This window comes from Podarcis filfolensis (assembly GCF_964270895.1).
Source record: "Podarcis filfolensis genome assembly, chromosome: 18".
Classification (NCBI taxonomy): Eukaryota; Metazoa; Chordata; class Lepidosauria; order Squamata; family Lacertidae; genus Podarcis; species Podarcis filfolensis.
In genome coordinates this window covers 13021625-13043261 of record NC_139622.1, presented here as the reverse complement: position 1 = coordinate 13043261, position 21637 = coordinate 13021625, and the positions used below count along the sequence as shown (strand labels likewise).

The following is a 21637-nucleotide window of genomic DNA, read 5'->3' as shown; positions in this document are numbered from 1 at the left end:
GCTGCCAAGCGAGAAGATTGTGAGCGAGTTAGCCGCTTGTTTGGCTTCCTGAAGGGGACCGTCAAAGTTAAATACTTCTGAGCAAATCCAAGTAGGGCCGGGAGCAGGTAACAGAGCCTTCGTAACCGTCTTTATTTTCTCTTGTTTCCTTTCGATATTATTATATCCATCGCGTGTTAATGTTGCTGCCCTGGGGGATTTTGCCGAAGATTCATACCAAATCCTGACAGAAAATTGAGACAAGTAGATTGTTTTCCTCTCCGTTCCAGAGAGTGCTAGAGGTTTGCTATGACTCCCAACCCCTGGAACAGGGGCTGCAAATATAGAGGATAATTGCTTTTTTTATTTTAACAATTTGAAAGGGAGGAAGGAGAGCATAGCAGTAAGTTGCAGAGGGGCCCAACTTTAACCCCTTGACCCCACCTGAAATCACGGAATCCCAACATAGATGTGAATAATAATACAAATTAAGGTCATCAATAGGCAGTTCAAGCTGATCAGCTGAAGCAAGAATATAACACCCAGCCCCAGTTGACCTGATTTCTACATTCCAGGAAGTGTCTCTCTCCTTCCCAAGAAGGCTTCATTGAATTCTACAGCTGGGAACTTTTATTACTTTCCTCCCCAATATTAGACCATATTAGGAGGGCATGGGGAACCCCCCCCCAATATTCCAGAACTGCTCCCCCTTTGCCCAAGTGGGCCCAGCAAAATGCCCTTTCTGCCCCCCATCCCGTTTCCAGTCCCTGTAACATTTCCGGAAAGCAAAAGTGTCTTTTAAGAATAAATCAACATTCGGATAGCAACTAAATCCCCAAGAGATTGTGCGTCTCGGCGATGCTTTTCCTTTCAATCTTCGAGCTTAAGAACTTAAAGCCAAAAAGGAAAAAAAACCTGCTGTGGATAAGGTGGAGTTGATTGTTTCAAAAAGAAAAAAGATATGAGGGGGGAAAGACATACTGAGCCTGGCTAGGAAAATCAGGCAGGAAAAAGTGGATAAATAAACCGTCTATTTTTCTAACTACATAAATTTTAGCTAAGACCTTTTCTTAAGAGTTTGAAAATAAATAAATAAATTCAGCACATCTTTTGACATCCCCTCTGCCTTCTTGAGTTCTGTGAAGGCCAAGAGGCTGAATTGTGGAAGGAAGTGTTGGACAAAGAGAGCTGGAACTGACTCAGTTTCTTCTCCCAGGAAGTCACTTGTGGACAACTCCACCCAACCTGGCCTGGGCACAAGTCCTGCAGGGCGGGGGGCTGCAGATGGAAATGCAACAGGGTGTCAGAAGAATTTGTTGGGGCGGAGAAGGGAAGATGCCTAAGAGACAAACTTTCTGTTGCAGTGTGAAATTTTGTACAGGGAGGGGGAAATCCATTAATTTCAGTTTCTCAGATTTTGCAGGGGGGGGTTGCATCATTTCCATTCTTAAGTTTGATTCTCCAGATTTCCAGGTTGTGGCTGGGCGGAGCAAATATTGTTTCGTTTTAGGGAGTGTGACTTAGGCAGGTTTGCCTTTAAACATGAACCAGATTGGATTCCTTCCCCCTTCTAATTTTGTGTAGGGGATCCAGAGGTAGCTTGGCCTGAGGGCAGGATCCAGAGCATCACTGAGGGTGATGGATCCAGCCCAGGGAGTGGGGAAAGGCATAGCAGACCCAACAGGGACTTCTCCTGCACAAACGACAGGGCTATACATTTATTTTTTGCAATTATGTTTATATCCCACCCTTCCTTCCTAAGGAGCGGGGGGGGGGGGGGGGACAGGCATCAGTAAGTGATCAAACAGTCTTTAAAAGAATTGCAAAAAGCAATTCTGATGCAGATGCAGATTGGGAAGATCTCTACTTCAAAGCCTTGTTGCAAGAGAAGGTGCCCAAAAGACATTTAAGGGAAAGGAAATTCCAAAGGGCCTGCATTGTGCAGAAGGAAACTCCTGAAAAGGTGGCATCACCTACAGAGTAAATGGGACTATAGAGGGGGAGACAGCCTTCCAGGTCTCCTGATCCCACACTCTATAGGGCCTTTACACCTTGAACTTAGCCCAGTAGGTCGCTAAGTGGCAGCTGGTGAGAGCGACACATGCGGGTTGCACAGGAGAATTTCCTGTTGGATCAGGGCCCATGCAAATTACTCGCCACCTCCCGAATCAATATAATGCCACAAATGCTTATAAGGTGTGCAAGGCCAGTTTTGCAGGGAGCAAAAATGATGGCTCAGAAACACAGACACACACCCCAGCCTCCCCCCCCCCCGCAGCGTTCATTTCAGGCCACTTTAGAAAAGCTTCCCCCTTCCAAAAATCATTTGCTGTGAGCTGGGACCGGGGACAGTTTTCAGCCAGTGAGCCGCAATGTCGTCTCGTAGGTTGTCTTTGGAACAGCAGGACACATGATGCTGGGGAGGGGGAGGGGCTCAGATGCAAAACAGGGTGACTCTTCTGCACAAACAGCTGCATCCCAGCCGCACAAAGGTTCACACACACACACACACACACACAAACACAAACACACCCCATTCTCCATCCAGGCCAGGGAGAGGCAGCCTCCGAGGACGCTGCAGGGCCAGGCCAGAGAGGAAGGGGACAGCCCTGAGGGCCCCACAGAATTGTAGCGAGAGGCATCTGGGTCTGGGGCTTCCCATCCAGTTGTGGGGAGTGGGCAATTCATGTCCCTACCCACACTGTGACAGGAGAAGTCCCGCTGAAATCCATGCACCATTGAGCCTGCTCTTCGGACGGCACAGGGGGACACAATCCTGCCCCCACTTTCTCTGTATCTCAAAACTGCAATGATTGCTACTCTCCCACAACCCTCCCTCCCTCTCTCCTTTTATACCTCACCCTCCTGTCACCCTAATGAAGTTGGCTGCGGAGGTCCCGGGGGGAAACGCAGAAGGGAAGGAACAATCCACAGCATCCCATTGGGAAACTGAGGCTCGAAATCCTTAACAGCTCATTCTGCCAGTGGGCAGAAACTCATTTTGAAAGGAGAACATCTCTGTCTGGCTGGAACAGGACATCTGATGGCAAGTCCCGTTTGTGTTGCTATGTAACTGAAGGCTTGCAACCCGGACATTGTTACAAGGGCACAAACTGGGGGTAGAGGCTGGTCCATTCACGTAAATGGGACATTGCCCCCCCTTTCCTGCCTTGCAAGCCTGCTGCTCCATGGGCTCAGTGTCCCCCTTGCAGAACTCAGAAGGAGGCAGGAGAAGGGGGCTCCCAGTGGGAGCTTCTATCCCTGGTGGGGCTGCGAAGGGACTCCCTGTCTGCAGCCCTGCAGTCCCTGTTGCCCCACAGAGTGAGAGGGACCCACGGCCACTTCCTCAGTTCCTCTTTGAAACAATTGCCTTACTCAAGGCCATGAGGTCTAGAATCTTTGGGGGCAGGACCATCCCTTGGCTTGGTAGAAGGTTACCCTAGATGTGTGTGAGAGAGGGGGGGGAGGAAGTAGTGGCACGAGACAGGTGTCTCCTCGTCCGCCTGATCCAGGGATTTAGCCAGGATCAGGGCTCTTGTAGTGGAGCTCGGCAGACACACGTTGTGCCAACTTGGAAGCAGCAGGCGGACCAGGAGCCTCTGCCCGCTTCCACCTGCTGGCATCCCCCTTGGACATCTCAGGAAAGGGGACCAGGTCTGCTTGCTCTCCTGCCTTCTTCATTTTCCTCACCGAAAGAGTTCAAATCTGAGGTACTAGCAACCCACCCTGCTTTTAAACAGCTGCAATCAACTTTTGGGAATAATTAAATTGCACTAAACTGTACCCGAGGCAATGAGCTGGTCTGGGATTCTACTCCCAAACTGTTGATATTTTATTGTTGTTAATTATTATCTGCAAAAGGGGCCCTTTTTTCTTTTGCCTTAGAGAGGCAGGGAAGATGGCCCTCTCCGTAGGGGACTAAGGATTCTCTTATTGCAACCCCGAAGGAGGGATGGAAAGCCCCTTTCCCATTTCAAATTCAGCTTTCCACATTTCTGCCACAGCTTGTAAGAGAAAAAATTAATCCTCATGAAAATTCCCTAGCATTCTAATGCAAATTTATGCTAATAATCATATTTTGGTATGCAGTTTTTACTTAACAAACACATTTTTGAAAGAAATTTATCCTAACGTAATGTATCATTGAATGTTATTTTCATATGCATTTAATCAATTTTATGCACGCAATCCTTTAATATGTTCTTTTTTAAAAAGGTTGGTTGGTTGGAGAACTGCATCAAAAATAGGGTGTTGTGGATCTCATACAGCTTTGAAATTTGCAAATCTGATAGAGTCCTCTTTAAATGCATCAAATGCATCCTTAGCATAAAGTCATAGATGACATTTCAGGTTGGGGTCGGGATGCAGAAGGGAGACACATGCTCTAAGTTTGACCCTTAGCATCTCCAAGCACAGAGACCTGCTGCCAGTCAGTGTGGGCAACAAAGTTATGAGGACCAGAATACTATTTCATTTTTAGGCGAAGGACACTAGCTCAGAGCTAGAACACTTCCTTTGCACGCAGAATGTGGCGCGCATTAATGGGTTAATTGTGATTTCTCTCGGTTTCTCATTTTCCAGTCTCAAGCTCAGTTCTCCTTGTTTCCACCTCAGTTTGCAAAAATATTGTTTAAAGTGAGTCTTCATGAAAATCCATCAACATTGCATGGCAAATGTATCTTAATATGCCCATTTCTGTATGCAATTTCCCCAAGCACCCACACATATTTTTGCAAAGTGATTTCTTCTGATATAACGTGGGTTTCGTGGGTTATTTTCACTAGTTTGTGAATTTCTGAGACACACTTTTAGCTCAGTACAAACATTTTTGTACAGCTTGCTTGGCTCCTGCATTGCATTGCAAAATTTGGGTAAGTGGAAAAATTCAAACGATGGCTATGTTTTGCTTTGTGCAAAACACCAGAAAGTTCTTCGCAATGTTTAGCCTGGAAACTTGGTTTACTAACCCTCTTGGCTAATTGCAATCATTCATATAGAAAGCGGACTAGCCCTTGGCGGGCCCTTTAAATTTCTGCACTGGCTCTGCAGCCGCCACTGACCAGCGAAGGAGGAACCAAGCAGCCCATCTCTCCTCTACCCATCTCTGCTATGTGACCCACTATACCTGCCCCTGAAAAGTACGCTGCTCAGAACTATCCGGAGCTCTCTGACTTTTCTGCGCAGATCGACGGGCGAGATGTTCCTCAGCAAGTGCGAGGGGGAGCTGGGGGAGCTGCCGAAGAGCGTGGACAGCGAGGGGACCACGCCGGAGAACCTGGACGAGGAACAGCCCAAGAAGAAGCACCGCCGGAACCGGACCACCTTCACCACCTACCAGCTGCATGAGCTGGAGAGGGCCTTTGAGAAGTCTCACTACCCGGACGTCTACAGCCGCGAGGAACTGGCCATGAAAGTCAACTTGCCAGAGGTCCGGGTTCAGGTGAGCAAGAACAACGAGGAGCTCTGGGGACAAAGCGGTGGAGCTGATGGCGCTGCCATGATGGAGTCAGACCACTGGTCCATCGACAGCAGCCTCTCTCAACCGTGGGTCTCCAGGTGTTAGGGGAACTGGGTGCTTTTAATAAGGGGGCTGGGCTGTTTCTTCCTCTTCTTCTTTGAATTTATATACTACTCTATTCCCGGGGGTCTCAGAATCAAGATATAAAACCACAAAATGCGTAATAAAAATAACATCAACCCAATAGCTCCCCCCCAAAAAACCCCACATTTTAAAAGGACATAGGATGTAAATCAGATCAACCAAAGGCCTGGTTAAAAAGGAACGTTTTTGCCTGGCGCCTAAAAATGTATAGTGAACTTCCCTGGGGAGAGCATTCCACAGACGGGGAGCCACTGCAGAGAAGGCCCCGCTCTCGTGTTGCCACCCTCCTGACCTCTCGAGGAGGAGGCACACGAAGAAGGGCCTCAGAAGATGATCTCAGGGTCTGGGTAGGTTCATATGGGAAGAGGCAGTCCTTCAGGTATTGCGGTCCTGAGCCATTTAAGGCTTTATTGGTCAGAACCAGCACTTTGAATTGGGCTCAGAAACTAATTGGTAGCCAGTGCAGTCGGACCAGGATTGGTGTAAGCTGCTCAAACCGTCTTGCTCCGGTGAGCAACCTGGCCGCTGAATTCTGCCCGTTGAATTTATTGCAATTATCAATGTTTATTTTTAATATATATATTGTTTTTCTGTTTTTAGCAATTCTTGTTTTTATCTGTAATGTAAGCTACCTTGAGTGCCGTCAGGGGAAAAGGCAGGGTGCCAATAAATATATAATAATAACAACAACAGCAGTGATGATGATGATGATGCGCTGGAGGCTTTGAGAAGGTGCTTCTCCTTTTCGCAGGTCTGGTTCCAGAATCGGAGGGCCAAGTGGCGCCGGCAAGAGAAGATGGAGGCCAACTCCATGAAGCTCCACGATGCCCCCATGCTGTCGTTCAACAGGCCCCCCATGGCCCCCAACGTGGGGCCCATTGGCAACTCCCTCCCCTTGGACCCCTGGCTGACCTCGCCCATCTCCAGCGCCACGGCGGTGCACAGCATCCCGGGCTTCATGGGCCCCACGCAAGGCCTCCAGCCGGCCTACACAGGGCACTCCTTCCTCAACAGCCCACCCGCCATGCCCCAGAGCATGCAGCCCATGGCGCCCGCCGCCTACCAGTGCGCCACCACGTTTGTGGACAAGTACCCTCTGGAGGACGTGGACCAGCGCAGCTCCAGCATCGCTTCGCTGCGGATGAAGGCCAAGGAGCACATCCAGACCATTGACAAAACGTGGCAGCCCATTTGATGGCGGGGCAGGTGACCCACCGTGCCAAACACTGGCCAGGAAGGGGGACAGAGGAAGGAATCGACACTGTGTGGTCTCTCGCCAGGCGACTCTCAGCTTCTTCCATCGCGGCCAATGACTATGATGTGGCCTCTCAGGCCCTGCAGATGGCGTTTCCGCTTCAAGCCAGCCGGGTTTACGCTGGCTAATGGCGATGGTTTCGCTCGAATGAGAGAATTTAGCACCACGGACTCAAATACTGAAGTTCTTGCTCTCCCCACTTTCCCTCTGACTCTGGTTGGGGCAGTGGGATTAGGAGGAGGGAATTCCCCACAGGGAATCTTCTCCTTGCGTGGGGTCGGTTCCACTTGTTACGGGGATGAAGGACATCTCTCCACAGAAGTTTGGCAGTTTGGGCTCTGCCATATTCCTCTTCTAGCAGATATTTGGGGGATATTCTGAGTTGTGGATTGGACTGGTTGGATTCAGTGATTCCTGCACCCCCTGGAAAGGGGATATCAAAAACAAGAAAACAGAACCAGATGCCCTTGGCAAGGCTGTGACATTGGACCAAGTCACTAGTCCTCATAGAGGGCAGATTCAGTCTTGGAGCAACTGATTTGTATTGATTGCAGGTGAACAAAATGACTATGAACCATCCCGACTGGCACCCATCAGTCGTAAATCCCTCCAGGCCAGATGGACAGCTCCTTTGTTTGTACCCAAAGCAGCCTGCGACTGCAAAGCAGATTGCATTCCAAAGTGGGCACACCACTTTCTGTTTGCTCTGCTTTTTCTTGGGTAGACATTTCTCTCTGATGTTTGTCTCAGTATTGCCACATTTGGTGTGATTTCTATGCAGCAGAGTTCAGCCAACAGAATGAAGGAGGGGAAAATATTTTCTTTAATAATTTCTCACTTTCTCACTTCTTTCAATCCATCTCAGCATAGTGAGAAAGACCGGTGTCTGCTCAGTCTGCTACTCAGACGCCTTTGGCTGGTCTCAATGCGGGACAGAGAGGTTTGTGCGTGTGTTGAAACTCGCTTACTGTACAAAGGTACCAGGGGCATCCGCTGTTCCACACATTTTGCCTTCACCCACCCCTGGGACTCTCCACCCCACACCGAAGAAGGGAATGAGACACTCAGGCTGCAAAATGCTCCTTACCTGCCTTCAGCAATTGGTTTGCTCCCCAGGCTCACATTCCCAGTCTGTCAATATGCAGTTAGCAGCACTGGTGCCGACTGATGCTTGTTGCCCCAAAAGAACGGGAGCTGGGGGGCGGGGGCTGGGTTGGGAACTAAAGGTCGCCTCAACCCCCTCTTAATCTAGAAGGCCTCATTTCTCATTTAAAGTGGGTTGTAGGGCTCACCCAAAAAGTTGCACTTTGCACATGCTAACTGCTCCAATCTTTGCTCTTATCGCAGCTCCTCACCCCCTTAGATTGCAGAGTATGGGGGGCCCTGTAATCATCATTAGGCGTGCGATCCCACTTAACCTTTCCTCTGTTATTAATCCTAATGAAAATTGCCCCCGTTCCGCCGGAAACATTTGCGACTGAAGAAAGGGTCTACGGCTGCAGCAAAGCATTGCGGTTGCTCCAGAAGCTGGGGACGACAAACTCAGGCCCTCCTTGACCACTGGGCATGCTGGTTGTTGCTGGGAGCAGGAAGGCTGCGGGTTCCCCCACTTCTGCCCTTGCCGAGTCTCCTGCCTTCCTCTCCCGGTCCAGCTGCCGCCTCTCACCCCGTCTCCCCTTCCACCGGGTGGGGGGGCGTCAGACCCGATTCCATATTGCACGCCTGGCTGCCCCCACAACAAAGGGGGCCTGGCCAGGGCTGCTTCTCCCCAGCCCCACCGACCCCCACGGGCCACTATTGTTGTCTTGCAACAGATGCGAGGCTCTGGGGTGCCCCACGGCGCTCGTTAGGGGGAATCTGCTCACCCATCACTCTGCCGGAGTTTCCCAGGTGGGGCAGGGAGGGCCAGGCTGTCACACCAAGCGGGTTGAGACTTGCCTTGCAAAGGGTGGAGGCAGCAATCCTTCTGAACCTGGGGCTGGGAGAGCGCTCTTGGGCTCAGATCCTTCTGGCAGGGATCCGGCAGGGATCTGGTGGGCCACTGTGAGAGCAGGATACGGGGCTGGATGGGCCACAGGCTCCGGTTGCGTGTTCTGAAGGCCCGGAGGAAGCTGCCCAGGTCCCCGTCCCTTGTGGCCGGCTGCGGTCTTGCCCTGGACCTGCCTCACTCAAAGAGAGCAGCTGGATCAGGCCAAAGTCCCACCGAGACCCGCTTTGCACAGTGGCCTGACCAGGTGCCCCAGTGGGGAGCAGACCAGCAGGGTCCCAGCAGCAGGGGAGGGGGCCGGAAAGCTGTGAGGCTCCGGCCTGCAGGTGAGAAACAGGGCTGGGTCTGTGGCCAGTGCTTAGGGGTGGGGGGGCTGCCTGGGATCCAGGGTGGCAAAGGAGGGGGCTATAGATACACAACCCACCCGTGAGGCTTAAAAGAGGCAGACACGGAGAAACAGGAGGCTCTTAGCGGCTGCCAGAGGGAGACGCGCTTCTGAGAACCAGCTGCTGAAACTGCGGGGGGGGGGGGGAGTTTTCCTGCTTACTGGTTTCCATTTGGGTCATCTGGAGTAGAAGGGCCCTTGCCTGAACCAGCAGGATCATTTGGATCATTTATTGAATTTATATACCGCCGTATACCCAGGGGTCTCAGGGCGGTTCACAGAATAAAATCAAGATATAAAACCACAAAATACCTAATAAAGCTAAAAAGAACAACCCAATAGCCCCCCCCCCAAAAAAACACATTTTAAAAGGGCATAGGATGTAAATCGGATCAACCAAAGTCCGGTTAAAAAGGAATGTTTTTGCTTGGCGCCTGAAGGTGTGCAGTGAAGGTGCCAGGCAAACTTTCCTGGGGAGAGCATTCCACAGACGGGGAGCCACTGCAGAAAAGGCCCCGTTCTCATGTTGCCACCATCTGGACCTCTCAAGGAGGAGACACATGAAGGAGGGCCTCAGAAGATGATCTCAGGGTCCGGGTAGGGCTCTTCTTGTGGACTTAATAATAAAAAAGTTCTGTGACCAACATATCTACTTGCAGTTGCCTGCCTTCCCAGTAACACCACCGTGACAAAAATCATTTCCTCGATTTCCTGAAAGGCTGGTGGTTCTCCCTGGCCCCGTTAGATGACACGACAATTAAATGGCACAGCAATTAAATGCCCTCTCCCTCCGCCCTTTGCCACACCCTGTCCAGGCTGGCCAGCAAGGTAGCTCTTCCCTTCACCGGTCGCTGTGGGATACGTGCTTGGGAAGGGGGGGGGGACACAGAAGAGAGGCACACCCGCCCACCCCAGCGGCACTAATGGGGTTTGATTGCTGGCAGCCAGAGCGGGCTCCCGGGTTCGGCATGAAATGGGGGTGGGAGAGCCTTTGTACATCTGGCGCCAGAGTCCAGCCTGTCAAGACCTCGTCAAAAGAGGCGGCTCGGTGGCGTGTCCCTTCAACAGCTGGCCCTTCCCCAATTAACGGCACCTTAATTAGGTCACCGGCTTTGCTTGGGCCAGGCCCAGACTCAGGAGTTTGGGAAGGAGCCTGCACTCCTTCCAGGCTGGAACCTCAGGCACACCTTTTCTTTTCCCGGGAGGGGGGCGCAGATTGAAACAGGCTCTATAGTTCAGGGCAAGGGGGCCGTTTTGCATGCAGGAGGTCCCTGGGTCCATAGCCTGGCATTTCCAAAATGAGCTGGGGAAAACTAATAAATAATAATAATTTTATTTATTCATTCATTCATACTGCTCTCATCTGGCTGGGTTTCCCCAGCCACTCTGGGTGGCTCCCAACAAAATATTACAAATACAATCAAACATTAAAAACTTCCCTAAACAAGGCTACCTTCAGATGTCTTCTAAAAGTCTGATAGTTGTTTATTTCCTTGACATCTGATTGGAGGGCGTTCCACAGGGCGGGTGCCACCACCTAGCAGGTCCTCTGTAACCTCACTTCTCGCAGGGAGGGAGGCCCTCGGAGATGGACCCCGGTGTCCAGGCTGAATGATGGGGGTGGAGACGCTCCTTCAGGTATCTTGTCTGAAACCTTGGAGAGGTTGTGGCCTGCCAGCGCAGAGCAGGAGTGGCCAGGTGGGGGGGGGGTGAGAGAAGCAGCTCAGGGTCCCAGTGCAGCCGAGACAAGCCTATCTGAACCTCAGAAGTTGCAATGCGTGCAAGTCTTGCCCTCACAGGCTGCGTTTCAATCGCACAAGAGTTGAATGGTTCTACACACAGACACAAGCAAGCAAGATGGAGCACAGTGCTCAGAACACCTTCCCATTGTGGAAAAGCAGAGGCGGGTGCAGAGGTCAGCCCTGAAGGGGCCACATTTCGACTGATCTTCCACTGCACCTGACTCAGCCCATGGCAGCCAGAGGCCCTTCCGGAGACAGCTAAACCAGTCATTGCAGGAATCACACCTGTGTGTGTGTGTCCCCCCCCCCCATATCCCCAGCTGCATTGCAATATGCATTCAGTGATTTGTAGAGAGACTTCCATAATGTCGTTTTGCTTTCTATAATCCTAAGTGATTGTACAGAACCGGAAAGTGTGCCAAATGACTTGGCAAGCATCCATTTCTTAAAAAATAAAAAGCAGCCAGACACAAATGTGGGGAGGACACTCAATCACTCCAACTTTATCAGCAGAAAGTACAAAGCTCACAATCTCTCAAGTTCACCCCGTAGAAAATCGCCAGGAGTGCTGTGCGGGTGTTTCAGGGCGATGTGTTTTCTTGACAGATCTTCCTGGGACTGAAGTTCAGAGCAAGAAACGAGAGTTTCTGGAATTTGTCAGGGCGTCTTTCCCATCACTGCTCCCACCCACCTCATCCCACCAGCGACACATTAAGGCAGGAGCAGCTCAGGATGGTCTGGAGAACCCATTAAGCTCACCATCAATACTGGAGGTCGAACATTGGCTTTTATTTGCAAGTCTTGGCATTTTCCCAACTGTGTATTAAGAAGATGGAGAGGACACCGGGCCTTGCACTGCTTCTTTAATGCATTGCAAGATGTGAGCTCAGGACACAAATGTAGAGAAGGACAAGGGAAACATTTAGGATGATATCACGGTGGGGGGGGGGGTCAAATCTGGATTGCTAGGTGCTGCTTCCCCATGGAGACCCAAACCAGAAGGCCAAGACCCCCAAAGCTCCAGAATGAAAGAGCCCACCTTTTTGTGGTTACAGGTTTTCACGCACAGATCTGCATCCAGGCCATACTAGGAAGTAGGGAAGCTGTTAACCAGCTGGTTCCTGGCATCCGCTCCCCCAAAGCTCAGAGGCAGCAACTGCTAAAACCTTTTTTTGCACAGCCTGAGATCCAAATGGGGGGGGGGGAGCAGCCTCGTCAGGTCTCTCTCCACCCCAGGAATAGCCAACCGCAATTGCCAGGGAGAATATTCAGGGATGGAAGAATCTCTCTGCTCTGGAACTGATCACACGTTGTGGGACCAAAGAAATAAGAAGTGGTTGGAGTGTCAGATGGGGATTAATCCAGGCAACCTCTGAAGTCACAGCACCCTCTGCTGGAGTTCAGAAAGGAAACAAGGATATCTTTGGGCTCTCAGGGAACAGGCAATCAAATCACATTGGTGGCATTGCCACACATTTCCGGAATTTGGTGGCAGCGAGGAGGGAGGGGAGCCAAAGGAATGATCTTTTCGTAGGTGTGCAGAAAAAGACCCAAAGTCTTTCCCAAGCTTCCAGGGATATTCCAGAATGTGGGCATCTTTTCTTTTGCTGGGAAGTTCAAAACGTCCGTTGCTCAGTCCTCTGTCCGTAGGGCTGTTCTCATGGCTTCTTTGGAGGCTGAAAATAAACCGAGAGAAAAGGGCGTCTCATGAGAGCAAGACAACAAGGGACTGTTTCAGTCCTTAAGCTCAGATCTCCCCGTTCCAAGAAGACCTTGTGGGTTCCTTTAAAACCTTCCTTGAAAGTTCACATGCAGGTTTGTAGGTCATTTTGTCCAATACATGCATTTTTGCCAACCGTTTCCCCTAATGCAGTCCTAGGCATTACCGTATTGGCCTGAATATAAGCCGCACTTTCCCCCAAATTCCGAGTGCGGCTTAAATTTGCAACCTTACAAAACTGGGCTTTTACGATATCGCTGCAGGATTTTCTTCTACATTTGTCATTCACTGGTGTGCGTGCCAAGGGAATTTTAAGGGAGTGGCTTATATTTGTGTATTGCCTTTCTTTCTTTTATTGAATTTTAATGGTGTGGCTGTCTCATTCAGAGTCAGACCCTGGTCCATAAAGCCCAGTATCGTCTGACAGCAGCTCTCCAGGAATCCAGAAAGGGCTTCTCTCCTAGCCCTCTGGATGTGGCAGATGTTCTCCCTCGGAGCCGCAGATATTCCCCATAAAATATCCATTGGAATCAGAGCAAGAGGTTTCACTGCCAACCAAGAGCAGGCAAAGAGCTGAGATTTTCTGCAGCGGGGAGACTTAAAAATAGCCTCTTTCCCCACCAGGAAATCCCAGCCTCCATCTCTTGCTGGCAGCCAAGAGCTCCGCCATCCTCTAATCCACTTTGTGCAAAGGTAGAGAGATGGGCTAAGCCACATCTAAACTTAGCTGCCAGCTGGGAAACCCATTTCCCTGTCACTAGGTAGTGGTGGAATCTGGATTTATCTTTGGAGACAGGAGCACGTGCTCCCCATTGCAGAGGAAAGTGTGGGGCATATTACGCTCATCAAGCCGATCTGGGAGTAGGGAAACTATTGCTGGCATTTATTAATAAGAAATAAAAAAGAAAATTAATTCTATTGGGGTCAGAAGATTGGGAAAAGATTGCCTAATCGAAAATAGATCTGTTGGGTGTCATTCTAGAGTCTTTTATGTAACTGAGAGATGGAAAATCACAAGTCATTTTTATTTCTCTTCTCTTCCTTGGGTCTTTTTCTTTTCTCTTCTCTCTTCGCTTTAGTTTTTATTTAGATTGGTTTCTCTTATTTTGTTGCACTGTGGACAGAAAGCTTTAAGAAAATCTTAATGAACGCTCATCGTATCTTCCCTGCCTTGAGCCCCTTAAAAGCCACTTGGGAGACATGGTTTCTTGAACGATGACGGCTGATGTTATCCTTTGGGGAGGGCGACCTACTCGCGAGTAAAGATGGTGGTGGAAAGCTGCCTGGCGCACAGGTGGAGGTCAGCTGTCAGCCAGAGATTGCAGAACTAAGAAGACAAAAGACAAAGGATGGGGAAGAGAGCAGAGGGAATGAAAAGGTGCAGAAGAAAGAGCGAGAGATTGCGAAAGAAGGAGGAGGCCAGGCCTTCGACTGCTTGTGCACAAGAGCAGAGCAGAGTCGGGATGCACATGGCAAATTTCCAGGATGGTTGCTTTCAGGTGTGTTTTTTCCTTTAATTTTTTTGGGGGGGCCCCAAGAGAGTGGGGCCCAAAGCTATAGCTTGTTTAGCTTATACATAAATCCGGCACTGGTCTGGACACACACGACAAATTTCCAGGATCATTGCTTTTCAGAGTTTGCCTAGAACAGCTTTTACCCCCTGGGAATATTTCAAACCCTTAAAGGCACATCTGCAGCTCAGCTGCCATCATTCATCTTGCCTGTTTAAAAGGCTTTCAGGGCTGTCGTTTTTTCAAAAGGGCCAAACCCTCTCTCTCTAAGCAGCTTCCGGAATTCAAACACGATGCAACCCCAGATATAAAATCCATAGCCATAATTGACACAATTACCTTCCCTGGAGACGGTGGACGCGACGTGAGCGGCTCGGCCGCCGAGGTCGCTGAGGACGCTGTCGACGGTCTGGTGGTGCTTCAGAAACCAGGGGCGGATGATGTTGCAGTAGAGGACCTGGGAGCCGTTCCACGAGACGGGAGCCATGCACCACAGCAGGAAGAGACACTGCGAGGCAGGGGAAAGGAGGGCAGCTCAGCATCAAAAAGCAGGGCGCTGCAACAAGGGGGCGCAGCGCATCACCACCAGCCACAGGCGTGCACTTGGAGGGGCCCAGCCACATATACACTTTCCCAGGATACTCCATTTCCATTCCCAATGCTTTACCTGGGAACGTGGGCATCTGAGATGATATTATTATTATTATTATTATTATTATTATTATTATTATTATTCCCCGCCCATCTGGCCAGGTCTCCCCAGCCGCTCTGGGCAGCTTCCAACAGGATATTGAAAACACAATAAAACATCAAACATTAAAAACTTCCCTAAACAGGGCTGCCTTCAGATGTGTGTGTGTGTCCCACCCTTAAACGGCTCAGGATTGCCCCAGTGTTAGAAACCCAAATGGCACTTTAAAACTTTTTTGTTATCTGCTACTTGACTGTAAAAAAAGAACAACCTACAAAGCAGTTTGCAAAAAGATAAGTAAGGAAAATCGGGGGAAATTTACAGCTGTAAATTTTTCCTAATTTATCTTTCTGCAAACTGCTTTGAGGGTTTTGGTGTTTTTTTTTACAGTCAAGTAGCAGATAAATCTTATGGTAAATAATTGCTCTTCAATTTTAGACATTTAAGTGGTTTGTGTGCATATGTTTGTACTGTATATGTGTTTGTATCTCTATCCTGCTGTTCTTAAAAAAAATAATCAAAGTGATGTGCAATAACCATATATAACTTTGATTATTTTTTTTAAAGAACAGCAGGCTACAGATACTTTTTTAAAACTAACGGCGTTACCTTGCCAGCATAATAAAAGGGAAACCAGTAAAGGAAGGTGTCCGAGAAGAACTCCGCCACGCTGAAGAGCCCGTAGACGACCCAGTAGGTCAGCCACGTCGTGTCGTCGTCCTTCGTGGAGCTCTCAATGGCTTTGATGCTGAAAAGAACGGCAAGGAGAACGTCCCTCGTTTATGCAGCACTTTGGGTCTCCCCCCAGGAACCCCCATCCCTTCCGGTCCCAACCACGTTCACCCGCAAGACGCCTCTGTCGCGAGCGATGCCAGAGCACCCAGGGGCCGGAGGGCTGGGCGACTGGGCCAAGGGGACCCTTTCAGAGCTGGCAGGGTCCTCAAGAGAGCGATTCCTTATAATCTTCTAAACATGCTCAGTTCTTCCAACGGCTCCTCTTCAGGTGAGGTTTCTAAGCCCTGTTCCCCGTCTCCTGAACACTCTCCTTTTTGGCAATGCCCTTCTGCAACGGTGGAGCCCAGATGCAGCGTAGAACAGAACACAATTAATCATCCTGGCGATCTGGACTCTCTGCTTCTCTTAATTCATCTCCAGCAAGCGAGCCAAGCTTCATGTTGCCATCTCAGGACTATACTTCTAAAGTACAGTCCCACTTCAACAGTCATGGCTTCCCCAAAATAATCCTGAGAACTGGACCTTGTTAAGGATGCTGAGAGTTCTTCGGAGACCCCCGACTGCTCCTACAACTGGGAAGAGGGATTGACGGTTAAAAAACTCTGGGAATTGGTGCTCCATGAGAAAAACCGGGGTCTCCAGCAACTCTGAGCCCCCTTCGGCTCCGAGGATTTTCAGGGCCGCCACGACTGTTGAGGTGGTCTGGGACTGCTTTGGATGTCAGGTGCAGGGGGGCCTCACTCTGCACCTCGATATTGGCTGCTGCTTTGGGGCAGCAGCTCTGCAGAACAGCTCCAGCGCTAGCCAGCAAAAATACGCCCAGAGAGGGAGGGAGATGAGAAGACGAGCGTCTGGCTCTCAAGATGGGTACTCACGAGACATAAGCAGGATAGACAAAACCGATGAGATTGCAAAGCAACGAGGCGCCATAGCCAAACATCAGGTAGAGTCCCAGAAACGCAATTGCACCTAAATGGAGCAAAGCCATACTCAGAGCCTGGCAAGTTCATTTTACAAAAGGAATTCATTCCACTCCAATATTTCCCAGAAAGGAATTAATTCCCCTTCATTCTTGCCTCTTTACAAAAAGCATTTGCATTATGTTCAGTTCATGTTATGTTCAGTTCTGTTCCTGAACTCTAGGAGCATCTAATCTACCCTTTATTCACAGTTATGAGGATAATAATCTTTATTAATAATTGGAGAAGAACCACAGCTTGGTGCCAGAGCATCTGTCTTGGGCGCAGACGGTCCTGGGTTCCGTTCCCAGCACCTTCAGGCCAAGGTGGGAGCTGCTGCCTCTGTCCCTTTCGAAAAGCGGAAGGAGGGCAACTCAACACACACAGAAGAAAACAAAGGAGTTTAATAAACATGCTATGTTATGACCATTATCGTAATGTTCCGTGAAGGCCAGGAATTCTGCTGCTGCTAACTTTTTCACTGGGCGACTCCAACTAAGGCAGCCCTCCATGTTTCTCTTTAAATCAGCCCCCTTTCCCTAACCAGGAACACTGGGCTCTTTCTTCCTCAGCTGGAGGCTCAGGGCAGGTGAGGCTCGCCTGGTCGTCAGGACCAGATGCTGCAATCAGCAGGCAAGGCATAAAAGGGAAGCAGAGGGGCTGGGGCTGCTCAACTGCTCCTGTGGGGCTTGGCTTTGAGTTTGTCTCTGGAGTGCGTTTCCCAACTGCTGGACTTTGGCTACATGGATTGACCCTCAGACGGTGTTTCCCGACTGCTGCACTTTGGACTTGACATACAGTAGATGCCAGCAGGACTTGGTGCCAGGTAAGCTGGGGGTTCAGGACTGCTTTGCCCTCTGCCTGTTTTAAACTTTGCTGGGGGGCTTTCTCCTGCTGGAGAGAGTATAACGGCCCATGTTTTGAATGCAGGCGTCCTGCTGTTTCTTTTGATAACTACATGGGTTGCAGATCTTCATTCTCCTACAAAAATTGTACCTGTTTGGCCTCCTCCTGCCTCTGTACAAGAGGCTTCTATGTTGGCAAGAATGACTAATATTAATAATAAAGCAACCATAAAACCATTTTTAGAAAGTAAACAATGAAGCTAAATAGAAGAACAAATAAAAGCCATTCCATTTGTAGCGACAAGGAGCTTAAAACATTTTAAACAAGAACAAAAATCAAGGCTTCACCCTAAAGCCAGCGACTCTCCATGGCAGAAGAACAGCCAGGAACCGGCAGCTGAAACGCTGATAATTTATTTGTTCCTTTCACTTGCTTAGAATATATGGGAAAAAGAGAATGCAATAAAATAGGGGGGGGCACACTTACCACACCACCACCAGGCTACATACACACTATACATTTACAGCACACACACCCTTGCTCTAAAGAATCGTGGGAACTGTAGTTTATCCCTCAGAAAACTACAATTCTCAACATGCTTTTTTTAAAAAGCCCAGAGTTCCCAGGATTCTCTTTCTGCTGGAGGCAACAAGCTTTAAATGTATAGCATGTGTTTGTGTGCAGCCATAATCCACCTGACAAGGCTGTTTCCAAACCTGGGCCAGAACAGGCCACTTTCCTCCCACACTCGCAATGGCTGCAGGCTTTCGTAAAGTCTCCATTTACGAAACGGCCCTGCACAAACCGCCGCAGTTGCAACAGGACTCTGCTCCGTGACAAACCTGATATTCCGGTTTAAGATTCTCCCATTCCCCCCTAGCTGTTACTCAGTCGTGAATGGCAAGAACCGCTTGGGTATGTTAGCAGAGCTTGGTCAGTTCTGAACGGGGGGGGGGGGGGGCTTGTGATTTTCCTTGCACCAACCTGGAGCTCAGGAAAAGTCCCGCCCACAAGAACCAGGGGGTGGCATTCCTGGGCAGAGCAGTGGGCTGCCTGACCCCCAGATGGGGCCCGGATCCCTGACAGAGCAAGTGCATCTGGGGGGGGGGGATGCTGGATCCAGCTCTGCGGCTAAAGGCACCTGTGTCCTCAGGGACTAAAAGAAATTGAACGCATTTTTGGAAAGCGTCAAACAGATTATCCATGCACTAATTTGGACAGATCTGGGACTTCTTGGGTCAGTTTTAACAAGCGATGGTGGGTGTCTGTTTAGTGCGATGCGTCAGAAAAGGAACAGAGCTGCAAACAATCACACACACTTGGCATGTATTAGACATGAAAAGGACCATTTTTATGGGTTTCTCTAGAGAAGGGAAGATTGCAAGATGCTCTGATAAAGGGTTGTTGTAATTTCAGTGTGACTTGCTGCCTCATCTGCAGGATATGTTTAAAGCAGTAGCGTTTCCCAAATGATTCTGGGAACTGTCGTTCCTTTAAGGGTGCTGAGTTGTCAGGAGACCCTGACAGAGTTAGAATTCCCAGAGTAGTTTAACAATCATCCGCTCTTCCCAGGGAAAAGAAACAGATTCTTGGGAGGGGAATACAGAGCTCTCCGAACAACTCCCAGTAGGTCAGCGGCAGGGACCCAAGATTTCTCCCACTGCATCACATGCTAAGGAGATTAACTTCGGCACGTGGAAGGAGCGAAAAGTCGGCTCTTGCCAATTTCGGGAGGATGGAGGGACTGCAAAACACCCCACAATGTCCCCATACCTGGAAGCAACACCTGAACCTCTGTGCTGAAAACCTTTCTGTCGCAATTTGCAATTAAAATTTCTTATCGCCTCCCGTTATTAAAGGTTAGAGCCAAGACTCCACCCGTCAGCTTATTCCCATGTATGCAATACTAACCTTGTGGAATTAATTACTGAATTTGGGACATAGGGGACCCCAGTTTAACCCATCTGTTAAAGAGCCACCCGCAGAAAAGGGGGTGGAACGTGCAATAGTGGCAAAGGAGGGCTTTGTTTGGGGGCAGAGAGGCACAGAGCAGAGCAGCCTTCTCCAGGGGCTTAAACATTCATTATTACAATATATTTCATTGCTTTATTGCCAGCCCTTTGCCCTACAGTCCTAGTGTGGGGGCAGAGATCAGGGTGTTGCACTAGGACCTGGGAGACGGGATTAAATCCCCACTCAGCCACAAAGTTCACTGGCTGACCTTGGGCCAGTCACTACCTACTCAGAGTAGACCTACTGAGATGCAATGACATGGCACGCTTAGGCCCTCGATCCTCTACGGCCATTTACAAAACATACACCCCAACACTGGCATGTTTAGCAGGGTTAAACATGATTTTATTTAAAAATGCTCTATCCCAGTTCCATATCCAACTTGAACCTCAAGACAAGTTGCAGCTGAGGAATTTTCAGGTTACAGAGACTACATACCTTCGGGGGGGGGGGCTATGATTAATAATAATTAATAGTAATAATTTATTCTTTATACCCCGCCCATCTGGCTGGGTTTCCTGACCACTCACCTAGGAGACAAACAACGTTTGGAAAGCAATGAACTTTAACAACAATGGCAGGGATTTTAAAAAGGAAGTGGGGGGGGGGGAATATTAAGTACCATACGTACTAAAAGACAACAAGGTAAGCAATATTTGAAGGACAATTGTAAACAATTAACAACACTTGCAGGGTTGATTTAAAAGGACTTGTAATGTTAATGAATACTACCTTTTTTAAACTTATTCAAAATATGGAACAATTGTAATAAGTGCAATGCAAATTGGAAGAGGTACAAATGCGATGATACAGAAAGACTGACGAAAACCATGAAGGGGAGGGAGGGAAGTCGATTAGCTCCTATGAGCAAAGAGATAACAAAGAAGGATGTACTTAAATACTATAAAATGGAAATTTAATAATAATAAGACAACAAGTTAAACAAGCCTGCCTTCTGATGGGGTCCCTCCCAGGCCCTTTTTTCCAAGGGAAAAGGGGTGCTTCTGAGCATGGACAGAGTCCTCCCCCCTCCCCGGAGGGATGAAGAGGGCTTGGCGAGCCTTGAGCCCCTTTTACGCACGGTGCTTTCCCCCCGCGTTGGCTGGGGAAGTCTCCCCTGGGGCGCACAGGCTCACCTGCGGCCAGGTAGTCCCTCTTGACGCCCGTCTGCGCCTCCAGGCGGCCCAGCAGGTCCCCCACGAAGCCCGGCCGCTGCAGGAAGGCCTGGAAGCGGAGCTGCGCGGAGCCCATCGCGGAGAGAGAGGCGCGCACCTTTGCGCCCCGGAGACGCGGCTGCCCGGCGGGGGGGGGGGGCAGGAGGGGGCCGGGCTGGGGCGCACGGCCCGCCCACCCACAGGCTGGGCCAATGGAGGGCGAGGGCGGGGCCGACAGGTGGGAGGAGGCGCGCAGGTGCGCGGAAAGAGCGCAGGGGCGAAAAACGCGCAAAGGGGGTTCAAGAGAGCGCGCCTCTCCGGAAGAAGGGCGCTTTCTTCTTCAGCAGCTCTAGGGTGTCTTTTTTTGTAGAATCATCATATAAGAATAATCTGGGCGGCCCCATCTCTTGAGGTTCCTCTCTAACGTTCTGGTTTTGTTTTTGTGCGTATGTATCTTTAATCCTCCACCGTAACTAAACCGTCTTCGGTTTGATTTTATTCCAGTGGTGGGCATTGGATCTAAACGTCTAAAGACATTATTTTGGCTTTAAAAGTCGATAATTTCTTTTAAAAGAAAAAGTTTACGCATGGTGTATTTGTTTTAAAAACGAATTTAGAAACAAATCTTTTTTGCATGGTATTTTTTGTTTTTGTCTTTTAAAAAGGAATTGATTTTAATTGTGTTTCCCCCCCCCAAAAAAAACATTTTTTGCGTTTTTCTTTCTTCTGCCTCCCCTGTCGAAAGCGGGGGAGGGCGGGGGCCTGGGTTACTTGGACCCAGCTTTGGACCCCTCCTGCTTTTCGGGTTGCTTGAGAGGAGGGAAGACAAGGCTCCTGAGCAGCTGCAGAGTTCGCTTCTCTGTGCCAAAGTTCCCTCTCCAAGCGAGGATGGCCTGTAACGCAGCACCACCTGGTGGTGTTAAAATGCAGCGCACCCTGATGCGAACTACTCAGTCAGGGATCAAGCACTCCAGCCTCAATTTTAAAGGGAAAAAAGAAAAATACATTTGCCCCCAAGTCCTGCAAGAATGCGCAGAAATGGTTGGCATCGTTCCAGA

At 49.6% G+C, this 21637-nt stretch overlaps 2 protein-coding genes across 4 annotated transcripts; one reads left to right on the top strand and one right to left on the bottom strand.

Moving 5' to 3' along the window:
* LOC310753208 (retinal homeobox protein Rx1) lies at positions 1 to 7281 on the top strand. 2 transcript variants are annotated; one of them, XM_083594266.1, is made up of 3 exons: positions 1 to 107; positions 5164 to 5419; positions 6333 to 7281. In XM_083594266.1, the coding sequence occupies exons 2-3, from the start codon at positions 5177 to 5179 to the stop codon at positions 6774 to 6776; spliced, it is 687 nt and encodes a 228-aa protein (XP_083450392.1). In that variant the 5' UTR covers positions 1 to 107; positions 5164 to 5176; the 3' UTR covers positions 6777 to 7281. The 2 variants fall into 2 exon arrangements, with proteins under 2 accessions (XP_083450392.1, XP_083450391.1); XM_083594265.1 differs by having other exon boundaries at positions 5029 to 5419.
* A 4143-nt stretch (positions 7282 to 11424) lies between these two features.
* On the bottom strand, positions 11425 to 20741 carry REEP6 (receptor accessory protein 6). Of its 2 annotated transcripts, XM_083594971.1 has the most exons (6): positions 20562 to 20714; positions 16483 to 16576; positions 15482 to 15620; positions 14521 to 14689; positions 13924 to 13997; positions 11425 to 12626 (listed from the first exon to the last, which is right to left on the bottom strand). In XM_083594971.1, exons 1-5 carry the CDS (start codon positions 20674 to 20676, stop codon positions 13972 to 13974), a joined length of 543 nt encoding a protein of 180 aa, XP_083451097.1. In that variant the 5' UTR covers positions 20677 to 20714; the 3' UTR covers positions 11425 to 12626; positions 13924 to 13971. The 2 variants fall into 2 exon arrangements, with proteins under 2 accessions (XP_083451097.1, XP_083451096.1); XM_083594970.1 differs by lacking the exon at positions 13924 to 13997 and having other exon boundaries at positions 20562 to 20741.
* Between the last annotated feature and the right edge of the window lie 896 nt (positions 20742 to 21637).

Coding starts and splice junctions, on each gene's coding strand:
- LOC310753208 (XM_083594266.1), top strand. CDS start 5,177: ATGTTCCTCAGCAAGTGCGAGGGGGAGCTGGGGGAGCTGCCGAAGAGC. Junction 5,420..6,332: donor TGCCAGAGGTCCGGGTTCAG/GTGAGCAAGAAC, acceptor TCCTTTTCGCAG/GTCTGGTTCCAGAATCGGAG.
- REEP6 (XM_083594970.1), bottom strand. CDS start 20,676: ATGGGCTCCGCGCAGCTCCGCTTCCAGGCCTTCCTGCAGCGGCCGGGC. Junction 14,690..15,481: donor CCTTTTATTATGCTGGCAAG/GTAACGCCGTTA, acceptor CCTGCCTCGCAG/TGTCTCTTCCTGCTGTGGTG. Junction 12,627..14,520: donor GTCCACCGTCTCCAGGGAAG/GTAATTGTGTCA, acceptor GTTTATTTTCAG/CCTCCAAAGAAGCCATGAGA.